A 17,025-nucleotide genomic window follows, 5' to 3' on the forward strand; every position below is an offset into this window, starting at 1 on the left:
GTGCCAAAATAAAGTATGTATCCAAACCAGGAATAGATGAATGCTGGCTGCTGTCCACGACATGGCTTCTCCTCCATCTCACCTACCTCAGTTTTCAGTTTTGCTTTACCCTGCCTGCTTCCTTTGGCGGCATCTCTGCTTTGCCTACCCAACAGTTTCCAGTGCTACCTCCTCCTATTCTTGCTGGGAGAAATAATTTTAGAACAACTTGGCTATGATCTTTGCAGCTGTTCCATCTCTTTTTTCCCATATAAGTAACCTATCAAATGCTAACATGGATTGTGTTTAATGTCTTAAAAGTAACAGTTGAGCTATTTTAAGCTATGAGCTGCTTGGAAGGTGGGGATAAAATTCTTCTATCTCAGCTGACTGGAGAATCAGTGGAATTCCAATTATTACCCAAGAAAGTAAAGCAAAGCGCGAGAAAGGAATTTTGGAAAGAAAAAAATATAACTGTAAAACACATTGAATTTTGAACCAGTTCTGTTCAAAACAGCTATACCCACTGTAGTCAAAAAGCCCTTAGAAACAAATACAGTATACAGTTATATGTTGGCCAGGCCTTTTTAAGCTGGCTTAGTGTCAAGCAGGCATGAGCAAAGGACAGGAACAGCTCAAACAGTAAACACAGAAATGCCCTTAATTACAATGAAGCATGTAGAAGAAAAGTCTCTGGTGGATTACCCATCAACTGAATCCCATGCTGAAGATTTTTGCATTTTTCATTTCATTTGCTAAAACATCTTTAGTCAGACTTGCTGACATCACTCTGTTTTAACAGCATGAGGATTAATATTTTTAAAGGTTAGAGAACACAATTTTGTTGAGGAAGAGTCCTCATCTTCTTCAAACACGTACCAAGGGAAGAGAATAACAGGGATAGAAAAGGGAAACATCTAAGTAGTTAAGCACCTAACCAGTTTTTCACCTTCCCTCCCAAGGTTTATATTGACATAATTTTTTCTTTACTTCCAGAGATGGGCAATCTTAATAATATTTCTGCCTCATGTCTTTTTCTTGTTTTACTATACATGCTATAGTACCATCCATTCCAACTTCTCTTTAATTTTGGTGAAGATGGTAGATTAGGGCTTATGCATTGCTAAAATAAAAGCAGCTTTGTGTACACACATTAAAATATGACATTTATAAACAAGCTGAAAAGAGCTCAGTTGACTGATTTTGGCATTTCAAACCCAGGCAAAGAGGATACAGTTATGGTGGGGGTTGGTTATTTATTTATTGGTTAATAAGCATGCCTGGGTGGTCTGTGGTTTCCACTAGGAATCTTGGTAGTCACATTCTAACTCTGTGCTATAATTAATAATTAATAAAATATAGAGCTTTATAGTTCTTAACTAACTAGATGATGATCCCTTTGCCCCAAACAAGCAGAAGGGATTACTAACTTCATATTACTACATAAAAATAAACTATAAAGTTATTTCACTTGAATAAGAAATTTATGCTGGCATTATTATGGCAATTAATTCTTAATTTAAAAATAGATGTAACTCCATACTTAAATAAGTGACACTTTAAAATAATTTCCTGTGTATCGTATCCTTAAGCAGGTGAAATAATGAAAACATTTTAATTGTTATTAAGTATACTACAAACAAAGGAGAGGGATAAATACAAATAACAATGGGAAGTTTCCTTTATTTCTTCCTCAATGAAAATAAAATGACAACAGCTCCCTCTTCCCATCCCTCATTTTCAATAGTACAGGATCCCTATACTCCTTTGACTATTTGGTGATTCTAAGAGTGGAATTCTAAATGCAGCAATGAAATTTAATTCTGAGTGTTCATAGGATAGAAGTGACTTGAAATATGAAATGTTACTCATGCATTTTTCTCCAGAACTTAAGAGGGCCAGTTAAACCCCAAATACCTGGCTAGTTTCAGATTTCCATTCAGGCTGGCTTCAAATCTCTGATTCCATTCAGATAAATGTGGGCCACTTTCTCTTTCTCACCTCACAGAAGAGTTGTGAGTCTAAAATTGACAGGGTGGCACCTACTCATTCAGTGCGTTTCCTTGGGAAAGAGCAAGATATAAACATAACAAATGTTTGCACAGAGTATCTCATAACTATGCAATCTAGTATCTGGGAAGATGGATAAAAAGGAATCTGCCCCTTGTGGATTTATCACAGAAAAACGGCTTTACGTTGGAAGCTCAGATATAATTACCAGAGGAGCCTTTGATAAAGAAGTTGTGCTTGTCAGAAACTGAAGTAATAAAAAGAACAAGTAAGTGCTTCCTTGGGGCTTTGGAACAGATGCCCGTATTTCAAAAAAGCAGATTTTGGTTTTGTCCCGCTTATACAACACAGTTCTGCAGATACTGTTCAAAACTGTAAACATATACCTTTAGTATTTATTCTAAGCTAGAGAATCCGCTGCAGAAAATATGGAACACTCAGGGATAATGATGCTGGAATTGCAAGAAAGTAGCTTTATACCCTAAGAAGAGTCAGACTGCCCAGGTAGCTGGTCCATGCTTTAAAACAAAAGCAGACCCCAGAAGGCTTGATTATGAGCCTAAGGTTAGGCCTGAAATGTTTAGCAATGCAAATTCAAGGGGCTCCGGTGGCTACCTATGGTTTACAATCTTTGGGTTGCTCATCTTCAAATCTCCACCTGAAACTCTATCTCTACTACTTCCCTACTTGGAAGGGCACAATGCACACTATATACACTAGCTAGCACCGTCAGCAGTGATGCCTCAATTTTGGAATCCCTTCCTAGAAGAAATGCATTTGGCACTGACTACAATGCTTTTGGAGGCCACACTTAATTGCAAACCAAAGTTTTCATTGGGGGCATCAGGACAGGTAAGTCTCATCCAATCATTGTAGTGGGGAAATCAGAACTAGAATGAAGTGCTATAGAAGGACAAATGAAGGGGGACATAAAAGGAATACCTTCTTGGCACCATAGCTATCGCAAGTAATGTGCTTAAAAATTCAAGAATAGACAGATGGTATGGGTTGCCTACATACTACAGTGCATTAGTGGTGCTAAGGAATTACCTTTCTGCAGTTGGCAGTAAATTTAATTAATCAGAGATTTTACATACACAAAAGGAACAACACTTGCTGCTATCAAGAAAAACTTATCATGTTTATGCACAAAAAGGTTCTGTTTAGTGAAAGTTCCTAGCAATATAAACAAACAATTTCCTCTTTTAATTCCTCAATAGTTAGTTTTCTGCCACAGAGGGAAGGGACATAATTCCACAATATTTTTAAGACACAAAAAAAGCAACTAACGAACCCCTCCAATGCATTTTTGTTCTGCTGTCAAAACAAAGGCTGCATTGGGTTGAAGAGAAGCTATTCAGAGGGCCATTAATAGCTTTTCACTTATCTCCCATTCATTCTCATTATGAAGCAATCAAGCATACTGCACCTGCAGCCAGGAAATATTTAATGGGAAGTAGAAGACCCTATCAAAGCTTCAGTTATGGTTAGCCTGTCATCACTAGACAGTATAGTCTTTTTGCAATTGTTTCATTGAAATAGCCATTGGCTTGTTTGTTTACGACCATGTTCACTGATTATCTCTGGGCAGAGGTTTTTGTTCTGTATCGGTTAACTATAAACAAGCAATGGTTTTCAAAGGAAAGTGGCTCATTTGGATTAACCAGCTCCTAGGTTCAGTATGATACTAGAACACAATTTTAAAAAGATGAACAAGGGATAGCATTTCTAGAGAAAAGGTTAATTTGAAAACCACCCTAGGAAATTGAGCCTGGTATGCTGTTTGTTACTGACTCTTTGTATCTAGTTCTCCTTAATCTTACTTTTACTTTCTGTATAGTATGTTGATTCCCACAACCCAAGAAGAACCGCATCATCCCCCCACCCCAAATGATACTAAGAACTGCCCTTTTGGAAGACCCATCAGATCCCACAAAGAAGAAGAGAACAAAAGTTGGGAAGGGAGGGAAGACACACAGCATCCTGCCTCTTGGAATCAAGCATGCTTACTAATAAATATCTGTATGCAACTGTTTGTGTCGAGATACAAGGGAGACGTGTTAAAATTATTATCATACTAGTCACTTTCATCCGCTTGTTCCTTCCCCGGGCTTTGCTGGCATGACACTGCCCTAATCACCGTGCACCATGGGGCTCCTGAAAGCCCAGCCTGGCAGGTTGAACCTGAGCTCTTAGTTGGGTCCGCAGTGATGATGGAAGGAGGTGACACAAAGGGATCCACAATAACTCTTCCATTGCACCAGAAGTGGCATTGCAGGAGGATGGGACTAAAGAAAGGGCTGCCGCTTCTGTGGGACTCCCTTGAAGATTCAGCATTTGAGCTCATTACAAGGACATCAAGCCTTATTCCTTCTAGTGCATTCAGTCACAAGTTCACCAGTGGAATCCTGGGGGAGACAGAAGTAGAAACGGAGTGGGAGAAAATTAGAGACATAAATAAAAAGTATTCCCAGTACTTAGATGGTATGAATAGTGTGGCTTTATCTGCTTTCTTGCAATGCTATCATAGCCCAGATGGGATTATTACTAAAACCTCCTTAGTTCTCTATAAAGAGTAAGTCATTGCACTATGCCAAAATGATAAATTTTAGGAAAGTTGAAAGTATTTCCATCAACTGTTACATTTAAATAAATTTACATTATCCACATTCTGTTCATGCTCTCTTATTGCTGCATCTCTTGTCTTCCATTTGTGGGAGGAAGCTCCTATAGGAATCTTTAGAAAGAAGAAGGATATAAAACTACCCATGGGACAAGAAGAGAAGAGCCTTGTGGAGAGTAGGCACGGTCCTTTCTATTCATGTTACTCCCATCCAGGGCTTTTTTTCTCATAGAACGCTCAGAACGGAGTTCCGGCACCTTTTTTGGATGGAACCTTGTAGGGTAGGCAAGGCGGGTTGTATGACATGTGTGAGTTCCGGCACCTTCCCAAAGAACCCAGCACGCACCATCCAGGGCATCAAGATGGAGCGGCTGATGACAATAACAAGGAATGGAATATCCTGGTTAGAGAAATGACTTCTGAGATACCAAGGGTGGAAAAAAATCAAAACAAAACAGTAAAATAGAAATGGGTGGTCAGAAAAAATCCTTTTATCAAAAATCCTCTCTCATACTATGGGTATCTGCCTTTAAGTTGTAACTCTACAGGTAGTCTCGACTCTTGACCACAACTGATCCCAACATTTTCCATTGGAAAGCAAAATAGCTGTTAAGTGAATTTTGCCCCATTTTACGACCTTTCTTTGCCACAGTTGTTAAGTGAATCTGGCTTCCCCAATGACTTTGCTTGTCAGAAGATCACAAAATGTGATCACGTGGACCCCGGGACACTGCAAACGTCATAAATACATGCCATTTGTCAAGTGTCTGAATTTTGATCATGTGGCCACAGGGACGCTGCTGCATGGTTGTGTGAAAAACACTCAGGAGTCACTTTTTCCAGGGCCACTGTAACTTCAAATGGTCATTACACAAATGGCTGTAAGTCGAGGTCCACCTGTATTAATATTTGATTCTTGCTGATCAACTAATTTTTGATGGATATCCAGCTGCTGTTATATATTTACTATATAAGGAACCAAGATCCCCACATAAGTTGTCAAATGTATTACAGTATTGGTAGTATTCACCTTCAGCCACTTTTAGCCCGATACGTGTTAGAGGTCTAAGTAATGTTGTTACCACATATTTGCATGGTGGCAGTTAATCTATTATTTGGTTTAGAGAACCCAACCCATTATCCAGAAACCAATGCATTCTGTTTATATACTATTATACTGGGGTGGGGGGGGGGATGCAGTCAAGTAATGTAATTCTTGCTACCTCTGTGGTCTTGCCTGGCGTATTGGACTCTGCTCGTGATATGAATAATGAAAAGTAGCGAGATTTCTCTTCCATTATTTGTAAAGGTCATAATTGTTTTTAAGGATTTATTTTTGTTACTCCTTCTAGTGAGGATCGTTTTTAAAAGCAGTAACATAAGACTACTACTTTTCTTATACCGACAATGGGACCTGCAACTTCCAGCATCTTGAGGGTGTTGTTGTTAGTTGCGAAGTCGTGTCCGACCCATCGCGACCCTATGGACAATGTTCCTCCAGGCCTTCCTGTCCTCTACCATCTTCTGGAGCCCGTTTAAGCTCACGCCTACTGCTTCAGTGACTCCATCCAGCCACCTCATTCTCTGTCGTCCCCTTCTTCTATTGCCCTCAATCTTTCCCAGCATTAGGCTCTTCTCCAGTGAGTCCGTCCTTCTCATTAGGTGGCCAAAGTATTTGAGTTTTAGCTTCAGGATCTGGCCTTCTAAAGAGCAGTCAGGGTTGATCTCCTCTAGGACTGACCGGTTTGATCGCCTTGCAGTCCAAGGGACTCGCAGGAGTCTTCTCCAGCACCATAGTTCAAAGGCCTCAATTCTTTGGCGCTCAGCCTTTCTTATGGTACTGGGAACTATAGTTCATCAAATATCCAGGGACATGGCCTATCCCAAGCCTGTTGCAGTGATGAATTATTTCAGCACCCCGTGAAAAGTGGAAATACAGAGAAGAAAAGGACCATCATCCTGCATGTGTGCAGGCTCAGTTACAGCAACAGTGAGTGCACTGTTGAAAGAGCTGAAAGGCTAAGTGAGGGATAGATCCTCATGAAGAAAATCTATATGGCTGCTAAGAGTCAGCAGCAACTTGATGGCACATAATCAATCAATTGCTTTTCAATTATTTTCCTTGAGGTTTCTGAAGTCTTTCTATCCCTATTTTTGGTTTATACCTACAGAACCTAAAGCTATACAAAGACAAAAAACAGAAAGTCAACCTCCCCTCTCCCCAGTGCCATTAATTCTTGAAGGGATATTTGCTAATGCTTTATAACTAAAATGGAACCGGAACACAGTGACAAAGCATAGTACGTACAGATTAAACAACTGAAGCTCTCAATCTACATCTTGTCCTCTCTAGGGCATAGTTTTTCAACCTCAGGGTTCTGTGAGACACTAAAGGAAAAAAGAAATCACTCAAGCACAGCCAATTATCCATCAATAGACTGTTGCCTTTTGAGCAAGGTTTTCTTTCTTTTCTTAACTAACACTTTCCACCGCCTAAAAGAGTTTGAAAAATCCTGCTGTAGGAATATTACTCCTGGTCTTTTTTTTTATTACGTTCTGAACACAAATACTGCTACCACAGAGATGTCTCTGTAAAATTTAAAAAATGTTTAAGATCATGGAACAGAGGAAGAATTTTTATTACTGATCACTTTTCACACGCCTTGAAAAAAGCCGTAGCACAGAGGAATGTGTACTGAAAAGGGGAACTGCATATCTTCCAAGGAACAAAAGCTCGGGGGCGGGGGGGGGGAGAATAAAAATAGATAAAAATGGTTATGTACTTTGAAACAAATAGAATGAAACAGTTGTTATATTCCCATTTATAGTCTTTAGAACTGTGTGTTATAAAACGGACAAAATTTTAGAAAGTCAAACTGTCCCTTTTCCATTGGTTTCTTCCAAGCATCGTGTCTGAGAAAGCCCCTAGAGCAGGGGTAGGCAACCTTGGCTCTTTTATGACTCATGGACTTCAACTCCCAGAATTCCTGAGCCAGCATGGCTCAGCTTGGAAACTCTCCCTTTCCCCTCAGCATGGCTGGCTCAGGAATTCTGGGAGTTGAAGTCCACGTCATAAAAGAGCCAAGGTTGCCTACCCCTGCCCTAGAGCAAGGGTAGGTAACCTCGGCTCTTTTATGACTCATGGACTTCAACTCCCAGAATTCCTGAGTCAGCTGACTCAGGAATTCTGGGAGTTGAAGTCCATGAGTCATAAAAGAGCCGAGGTTGCCTACCCCTGCCCTAGAGCATAAACCTTAAGGGGAAACAAATCCAGCACCAAAATGTAGAATCTATTTTGACATGTGGCTCAAATAGAGGTTCATTAGCCCTGCATACAAAATCAGCTGCTCACATACTTTTTTTTTGTTCTGATTTTTACTTGTTTCCCCCCTCTTCTTTTGCCAAAAGCAACATCCAATTATTGTCCACGCTGTTACTTACCTGTTGAGCTGGAAGGCACTGGACTTTCCGAGACTGTCCAGCTTCTCCAAGCCTTCCAGTACTTGTCCACTTTCCACCATCTCTGGTGTAGGAACCTGTGAATCGCTGTAGGGTCCCAGGATGCTGACCGTGGCAGGTGACAGATCTGTTAAAGGCTGCTGGCTCTCCTGCTGCTGCAATTCACTTTGCTGACTAGAATGGCGACGGCGCTTTTGATTCCGGTCCCAGCTAAAGTAGGTGGAGAAGGGGGTTATCATCAAAGCAGCAAGTACAGATAAGTTCTGATGTGTGTGTGTGTGTGTGTGTGTGTGATTCATTGCTTAATTTTAGAAAGGCATTCCATTGTCTTCCTTCCACATATTAGATCTTTTGCAAGAACACTGTATTTCCCAGCATTCAAACTATTATTTTAATTACTGGGAAAATAAAAAAGCCCATTTGCTCTATAGCTGACAGAGAACCTGTCCTCTTTTTGAATGCATCAATACGCAAACCTCTCAGAGTTTTACATTCCTGGCTATTGTTTGTGGAAGTTTAATGGGCATCTATAGGAACTGTGCCTATGAAATGCACCCCATGATGTGTGGGCCAAGCTCAACAGAAAATGGCTATACGGGTAGTCCTCGACTTAAATAGTTTGTTGAGTGACTGTTCAAAGCTACAATGGCACTGAAGAAAATGACTTATGACCGTTTTTCACACTTATGACGGTTGCAGCATCCCCATGGTCTCATGATCAAAATTCAGACGCTTGGCAATAGGCTCATGTTTATGATTGTTGCCGTAACCCAGGGTCACGTGATTACCTTTTGTGATCTTCTGACAAGCAAAGGCAATGGGGAAGCCAGATTCACTTAACAACCATGTTGCTAACTTAACTGTAGTGATTCACTTAATAACTGTTGCAAGAAAAGTCGTAAAATGGGGCAAAACTCATTTAACAACTGTCTCATTTAGCATCTGAAATTTTGGACTCAGTTGTGATCATAAGTCGAGGACTATCTGTATTCTAGGTTCCTTTTATCCGTGACCAGAATTTGGAATATAACAATTAAAAGAGTTGGTCTGGTTCTTTTCTACATATCTATCGTTTAAAAATATTTTTCATTAAAGCTCAGGCATTTGAGAGAGCTTTACCTGGGTTTTATTTTTTAACTCTTGTTTTCGTTAATTTTGTTAGTTTTATTTATATAGTTGATTGGTTTTTATTGAGATGTATAGCACTTTACATATTTGGAACAGAAAAGCAAATAAGTTTCACTAGCAACAGCAATTTATAAGCGTAGCAATTTAGAACATGGAAACAGTGGTTCCTGCTTTTCTTTTAGGTATTATGGACAAACCAATTGGAAAAACAGTTTGCGACGATATTTCTTTATATGGTGACCACTGCGAGGGTTGTATATGCTAAACATTGGAAAGAAAAGGCGAGGCTGGCTGTTGAGTGGATTTTAAAATTGACTGAAATAGCAGAGATGGCAAAATTAACTGCCTTAATTAAAAACAGTGGACTGAACAGCTTTATAAGAGACTGGAAAGAGTTTTTTACATCTTAAATACAATAACATATGGCTAATAGAGGGATTTGAAGATTAGTTTTACATTTGGGGTATCCTATTCACTGGTTATTTTTTAATACATAGATCGTGAAGCGATATTGGATTGATCTGATTGTTAGATAAGTAGATTTCCACATTGGGGATATTTGTGTACCTAATGTAGCATTTCTGTTAAATATAGATGGGAAAGTTTATAATTATTTGTACACCCGTTACATAAGGAGAGGAGAACATATTATTTTTGGATGTATCTTTCAGCATTCAGACAGGATGGATTTTTTTATGTTTAATGTTAGATTTAATGCTGCCAATTTTCTTTTTCTTTTTTGTACATAAGATCCTTTTTTGTTATTAGTGTTGGATGTTTGTCAGTTTTTCTCCTGTTTTTCTGTTTTGTATTTTATCTTTGCTAATTAAAGAAGTATAAATATGTTAGAATTCATAACTCAAGGCAATAAAATGGGTGCGTTTACCATAAAAAAGTGGAAACAGGGATTCCCAAATTCATTTGGGAGGCTAAGATTTTTTTTGTTTTAACACCAGGGCTTTTTTTCTCATAGAACGCTCAGAACGGAGTTCTGGCACCTTTTTTTGGTTGGAACCTTGTAGGGTAGGCAAGGCGGGTTGTATGACATGTGTGAGTTCCGGCACCTTTTTCTTTTACAAAAAAAGCACTGTTTAACACTGTACAACAAAAATATATGAGTGTTTCTAAAACTCTCTCAGGCTACTTCCTTAATGACAACAGTAACGGTAATATAGTTGAGATTGCTCCTTTCTCTGTAGAAAGTACATTATTATTTCATGGACCTCTTAATTATTTATTCTTCCCTCTCATCTGGAAATTGTGTGGTTCACCACTTTACACCACTATTCCCCAACTCCAGTCTCTCTTATTTCATAAGGATAATATCTTGTATATTTCCTGCTGTCAGAGAAGGATTAAAATAAGCATAGCCAAGTGACTTTATTATGTAAAAATCCCTATAGAGAGTTTCTCTTTGTCTACCTCAATTTTAGATTGCTACCTTTGTTTAAGCCTCACAAAATCTATGATGTAATTGAAACTGAAGATAATTTGATGTTCAGCTTGGGGACTGAATGGGGAATTGAACCTCGGTTTCCTCTTAGTCTAATACTTAAACCACTATACTAATCTTGGCAAGTATCATATCTTGCAGACATGCATGAATCTACCTGCTTACCTAGGAAACAGATTAGGAGGTTATCTTAGAGCTTGCTGCCATCGGGAAAAAAGGTGATATGGATCCCTAAAACAGCCTGGTTACTCTATTGCCAGGAATCCCAGAAAACATTACTTTTAGCTGAGCCTACAAATTAATCCTTGTATTCTGTCAGCAAGAATGTATGCTCAGAATTACTATGAAAAAAAGGCAGCTTCTATTCAACACATGCTCCATACCAGCAACCAACATCAGAGAGATCCACAGCCACTGAATAAATCCTTCCGTCCATATACACAAATCCTTTGTTTTCATTTTTATGTGTCAAGCAAAAGCTGTCAATATCTCAGCAGCATTTTCTGAAATTTTCAACCCTTAAGGCTACCGTATTGCCTGAAGAATCTCCTGGATTAGTATCATATGACACAGATGATTGTTAATACAATTGTCAAAGCTTCCAGAACATGTTTGCCTCTACGCCTTGCCTAATGTAGCTAAGGCTGCCAATTTTAATTCTGATTTCAAGAGTTCTGGGCCTAGAATTAGTTCTAGAAATGCAGGTGGGGGTGGATTTTAACAGGAGCTGAGCTAGCAACAAAAGGGTTTTGTTGCTTCCCTGGGAACTGCTGCTGACTGATACTATGCATTGTGTTGACACTTGCATTCTGGTGCAGGATAAGGAATAAGGCAAGGATCATACAAAATAATTACGCCGTTAGCTAGCCAGGCTGCCCGCCCACCCATATGCCTACTTGAGCTTTATGAGCTTAGACAAAGCTAGTCACTGAGGAGGAAGGTCACCCATGTAACCATAATCCCCCATCCCATGGCTGACCTCCACAACTTTATATGCTTGCTCTGATTACAAGGTGTGAACATATTGCTTCTGATTCCTGCTGTCCCACAAATGTGGGTTAGCAGCCTAAACATTTAGGAAAATAAGAGGCCTGCTTGTTTCCCTTCAACTCCAATTTGTTAACAAAGCTCTACGTGGTTTAAGTATTCTTCCAATAGTGGATGAATTAAGTATTGTGTAGGTGACAGCAAATTCCCCTTTTCTCCCTGTATCCTAAGGGGGCGGATGAAATAAGAATCAGTTTTGTTTCTTATACATACTAGATCACATGCGGGCAGTCCATGATTTACAACACACAGCCTTAAAAGCATATTTTTGGAACCTCCAGATCCACATACAATTGCAGACTGAAAATCAGCAGAGATCTGAAACAGTTTCCCACATTTTTCTGGAAGGGAACTAAAATGTTGCTTAAGACTTAGAATACACAGTCAATCAAACTGCAAAAATAATACACCAAACATACTCCAGAAAGAAAAGAAAAATGCTGGTGCTGCCTATTTAGAAACATTTTGTTTCTCTTGGTACCCAAAATAAAAAATATAGCTTCCAGCAGTGAAGCATTTTATGTTGTGCCACACAAACATTGCCTGCCTCTGTTCTACAGAGGGAAGATAACAGGCTTGAAGCAAAACTTTTAAAGCTACCTCTTCAAATAGTTCTTTGGCTTTTGAAACAAGGAAAAATAAAACATAAAATCACTGTACGCAAAAAAAAGCTCTCTACAGTGGGGCTTGAATTATGTCAACTGAATAAAAGACTCCATCAACCCCTTGCATGGTGACTGCCTTGGGAATACTTTGAGGGCATCTGATATGAGCACAGACCGAATATTTAAAGAAAGCTATACATTCATCTGCAGTATCAATCTAATTGTCTCTTGGTTTTACAATTGTATGGCAGATCCAGGGCTTTTTTTCTCATAGAACCCTCAGAACGGAGTTCCGGCACCTTTTTTGGATGGAACCTTGTAGGGTAGGCAAGGTGGGTTGTATGACATGTGTGAGTTCCGGCACCTTTTTCTTTTACAAAAAAAACACTGGGCAGATCCATCCAAAAGGCACCCAGTTCAGTCTGCAGTTTTGTGTCTCCTATATATCGGTGAGCTGCTTACTTTTTACTTCGCAATACGTAACAAAAAGCTACATTTTTTTTCAACCAAAACACCCTGTTTTGCGTATAATATTAAACCATATGGGTAGCTTTGCACATCCCACTAAGCCAAAAACAGAAAAACCTCAACATTATGATCTAATGTTACATGTAAACTAGCTATAGCTTTTAAAAAGTGAACAAAACTGACATGAAACTGAATCAGATTTTTATTTATTTAGGTTCATTTAGCTAATATTCTTTATGCAGACTGGCAGGGCCTCTCCAGAGTTTTAGCCATGTGTGCTCATGCACACACGAAATCACATTTTGCCCTCTGAATCTGGATCACTGCTCAGGATTATTACGAACAGAGGCATTGTCTTCATCCTAAGCTGAACATTGTAGGACATATAGGAGGTTATTTTCATTATGTCGAATGAGATTGAAATTCATTCTTAACTGAGGAAAGAAGCTAAACATTCACCACAACGTAATGATAAAACCATTTTATCATTTATTATATAATTCTGATAATCTATTGGGCAAAATATTTAGAATAGATCTATTAGGGTTTTATTCTACACATTAAAACCACACAGGATATAGATCCGATCCAAATGTTCAGTAGAGAATCAGCTTATTTGTACAAAATTGAAGAAAATGGAATGCATCCATTGCTTGAAAGTTGCTGGATCTGACCTTTAAATCTTCTTCATCCTAAACGCCACTCACAGTAGTAAAGAGCCAGGCATTTAGTGTAACTACTTATAATTCCTTTAGTTTGACAGGGCAGCGACCTGCCATTTGCAGCCTTAGGCATATTATGGGCTTCATAATATACAAAATGCTTCCTGCTGGACAGCACTAACTTTATTCATACAGCCTGACTGCTTGTGAGATAATTAGGGCAACAAAATACACTTCCAAGACAAATGAATGGATAATTGAAAAAATGACCTCTAAGGCATTGGAATTCATTATCTGCAATTATAGTCCATTCCCAGGACCATTGCCACATCTCACAATGCTACTTTTGATTTCAGCTAAGGTCTGAAACAACTCTTTACACCTGTGTAGAATCTACTCACCAGAATTTGAGTATTATTCCCATGGCAACAAAGATGATAATGACAGAAATTGTAATGGTGACGTAAAGTTGGGGATCCACACCTGGAACAGACAAAGGTTGCGGAGTCAGAAAAAAAAGAAGTGGGATTAACTTTATGAGGAGAAGCACTAAATTTTAAGCTCCTTTTAGGAAGGTCAACTATTTTCTAGTTTGATTTCTACATGTCTATAAACAGAGAGACAAAAACCTAGCAGCCACAGAAGGCAGTTTTTGCAATGACAAAAATAGCCCCTGCCTAATTTTGGCTTGTTACTCAAGCTGTTGGTTACACAGAATCATTAAAGCAGTTTCTAAAGAAATAAGGGAAAGCATCTGATGATTACCTTCTCCCCGAGGTCCAAAGAGGAAGGGTGGTAGAGTGGCTGGGGTCTGTCGCAGGTTGAGCCCTTCATTGTGTAACAGTGAGTGGGAATTGGGTTGTGCTGTTGCCATTCCATTGGATGAAACAAAGGCATAATCCAGAAGTGGGAAGCCTGGGTTGGCAGAGCTGGCATCCCCTCCCTCATCAACTGAAACTGTAGGACCCCAAACAATGGCCCAGGGGTACTGAGATGAGGAGGGGCCATCTTCAAAGCCAGATGGGGTAGCAGGCCGTATCCCTTGGGCTTGACGCCTCAGCCGTAGGGCATGGCGATGGCCAGCCCCTTTGGAAACCATAGAGCGCAGCCGCAGTGAGGTAGAGTGAAATCCTGTTTTCTCTGTGGGCAGGTTCTTATCCCAGATGCAGAAAGATCTGGATGCTGTGGGGCTCCGGTGGCTGCACAATGGCCGGGCTGCCAGAAGACCACGGGTCCGAAGAGACCAGGCGCTGTCCAATGGAAATGCTGAGACTAGGAGGAGGAGTAGCCAGAAGGGCAGCAAATGGAAGCAGGAGACCAGGGGGACCCTCCTCTGGCTGTTGAGAAGAAAGAGAGATATTCACCAGACCACCCCTCTTTCTGTGCTACGAGATGGCTGTGTTTCAGCTAGTGGTTTTGTTCAGCTTCTGATTGCTTCATGAGATAACTAGGAGGGGCCGCATGTTAACAGGTAGAAAAGCAGAGAATTTCTCCATGTGAGTTTATTGCCTCAGACACGAATATGCCTTAGGCTCACCTTGAAGGTGGAGCAGCAGCGTGTTTCTCAGCCAGAATTAAGTATCATTTTACTTTCTTCAGTTAAGGCCATGCCTGGGAGGAGTTGCACGGTTAACAGTGAAGAGGAAAGATTTTTGCAACCTTCCAGCACAGATTCAATTATCCCTTCATCTCTTGTATAGAGATCCTCCTTTCAGTCTTTTTTAGAATTTCATGTCGTTCAGCGGGGACTGACCTTCTCCACCCAAGAAGTCTAGTGGCTGCATTCAGTTACCTGTGATGTCACTGAATATTATTTAAGGAGCATGGCTATATGCTCTTCCCTTCTCAGTGGACTATCACTTCGGTGAAGAAATCCTTATATCCTGGATTATCAATACTAAGCCAGGATCTCCTGCTCTAAGCATAATGGGGAACCTGTGCTGAATACATTGCAGGGCGAAAGAGGAAAGGGATGAGCCTTACTTTGTGAAACTGCAAAGTGTAGTGTATGCTCTTAAAGCAGTGTTTCCCAACCTTAGGAACTTGAAGATGCGTGGACTTCAACTCCCAGAATTCCCCAGCCAGCTATGCTGGCTGGGAAATTCTGGGAGTTGAAGTCCACGCATCTTCAAGTTCCTAAGGTTGGGAAACGCTGTCTTAAAGCATACACAGGAAATACCAGCACAGCAGGAGGCTGGACAGCTCCAGGCTATAACCGCTTTTGGCGGAAAGCCTGAATAGAGCAAGTCGTTGACAGCCCCAGGGCATGGTCAGCTCTGGCGGGAAGCCAGGGTTTAAATCCATTGGCCACCTGCACTGGCGGGAAGCCCAGGTTTGAATCTATTGGTCGCCATTCACCTGGGCAGGTATAAAGAGACGCCAGGTAACCCCTTTGCCCCAGCTTCATTCCTGATCCAATAAAGAAGTTACTACCCAGCTCCAGTGTCCGTCTCTCTGTGCGACCACGCGACATTGCACAAAGTATTCAAGCATTGGTTCCTAAGCCTCTTAATTCTTAGTCGAGCCTTACCCATTCCTAGTGGCAACAGAGTAGCTTTTTATAGCACCTGAAGTTACTGGTGCTATGTGTTTAATCCCACCTCTTTCTGATCCTGCAGCTGTTTGATTAGCTTTTTCAAAACAGCCTCTTAGATGCCCTGATCTGGTTTTCATTGCTATCCTATATTTTAGAATAATATTATGGACTTACCAGAAACTAGTTTCCATAGCTAGAGGCAACACTTTTTCCCCAGGTGTAAATGAGTCTCATATTCTTCACTAAAACCAGGGATAAGAAGGGAAAAAAAAAAGGATGAATGTTAGATGTTATTTACACCAACACTTCCAGATCCTTAGGAACTCTCATGGGTCTTTCCTCCTTTGTATCTGACTGCAGCTCAAATATGTAACTGTATAACCAAGTTGGAAGGGATTCTGGAGGTCTGCTAGTCCAACCCCTTGATCAAGCAGAAGACCCTACACCATTCCAGAAAAAGTGGCTTCCAATCTCTTCTTAAAAACCTCCAGTGGTGGAGCACCCACAATTTCTGAAGTTCCACTGATCAATTCTTCTCACTCTCAGGAAATTTCTCCTTGATTCTAGGTTGGAGCTCTCTTTGATAAGTTTCTATCTGTTACTTCTTGTCTTGCCCTCAGATGCTCTGGAGAATAGCTCAGCTCCTTCATCTCTGTGGCAGTCCCTCAAATATTGGAACACTACTAGCAGGTCACCCACAGTCCTTCTCTTTGTTTGACTAGACAGGTAATATTCATGATATTTATTAGGCTAGACATGTCCTGGCAATCTCTTTTTTATGTTATGTCTTCATGATGTTGTGGGGTGGTTTTTTTGTCCCAAGATCAGAATAGAGGCTACCTCAAACCACACAGGGTAGTCTCAATTCTGTTAAAGCAGAATTTTTCCTTTTACACCAAAACCAGTTTCCCGGTGAATATAATTCAGTACACTTCTATTCCTAGTACAGTCAGCTGATCCTTGCACTTATCGGACACTGTAGCTTGATGGAGGCATGCCTCTCCCTCCCCCTTTAATTCCTGGGCAGCAGAAGAGGTGGTTCTTTCAAGCCAGGC

The 17,025-nt window shown here is 40.3% G+C and overlaps 1 protein-coding gene across 1 annotated transcript; it reads right to left on the reverse strand.

Annotated features, from left to right (window-relative positions):
- Positions 1 to 4,351: 4,351 nt before the first annotated feature.
- Positions 4,352 to 16,161, reverse strand: PIANP (PILR alpha associated neural protein; the record flags this gene model as incomplete). Its single annotated transcript, XM_081319415.1, has 5 exons — positions 4,352 to 4,397; positions 8,054 to 8,281; positions 13,836 to 13,917; positions 14,200 to 14,771; positions 16,145 to 16,161. 5 exons carry the CDS (start codon positions 16,159 to 16,161, stop codon positions 4,376 to 4,378), a joined length of 921 nt encoding a protein of 306 aa, XP_081175541.1. The 3' UTR covers positions 4,352 to 4,375.
- Positions 16,162 to 17,025: the final 864 nt, after the last annotated feature.

Source organism: Vipera berus (genome assembly GCF_964194415.1).
Source record: "Vipera berus genome assembly, chromosome: 2".
NCBI lineage: Eukaryota > Metazoa > Chordata > Lepidosauria > Squamata > Viperidae > Vipera > Vipera berus.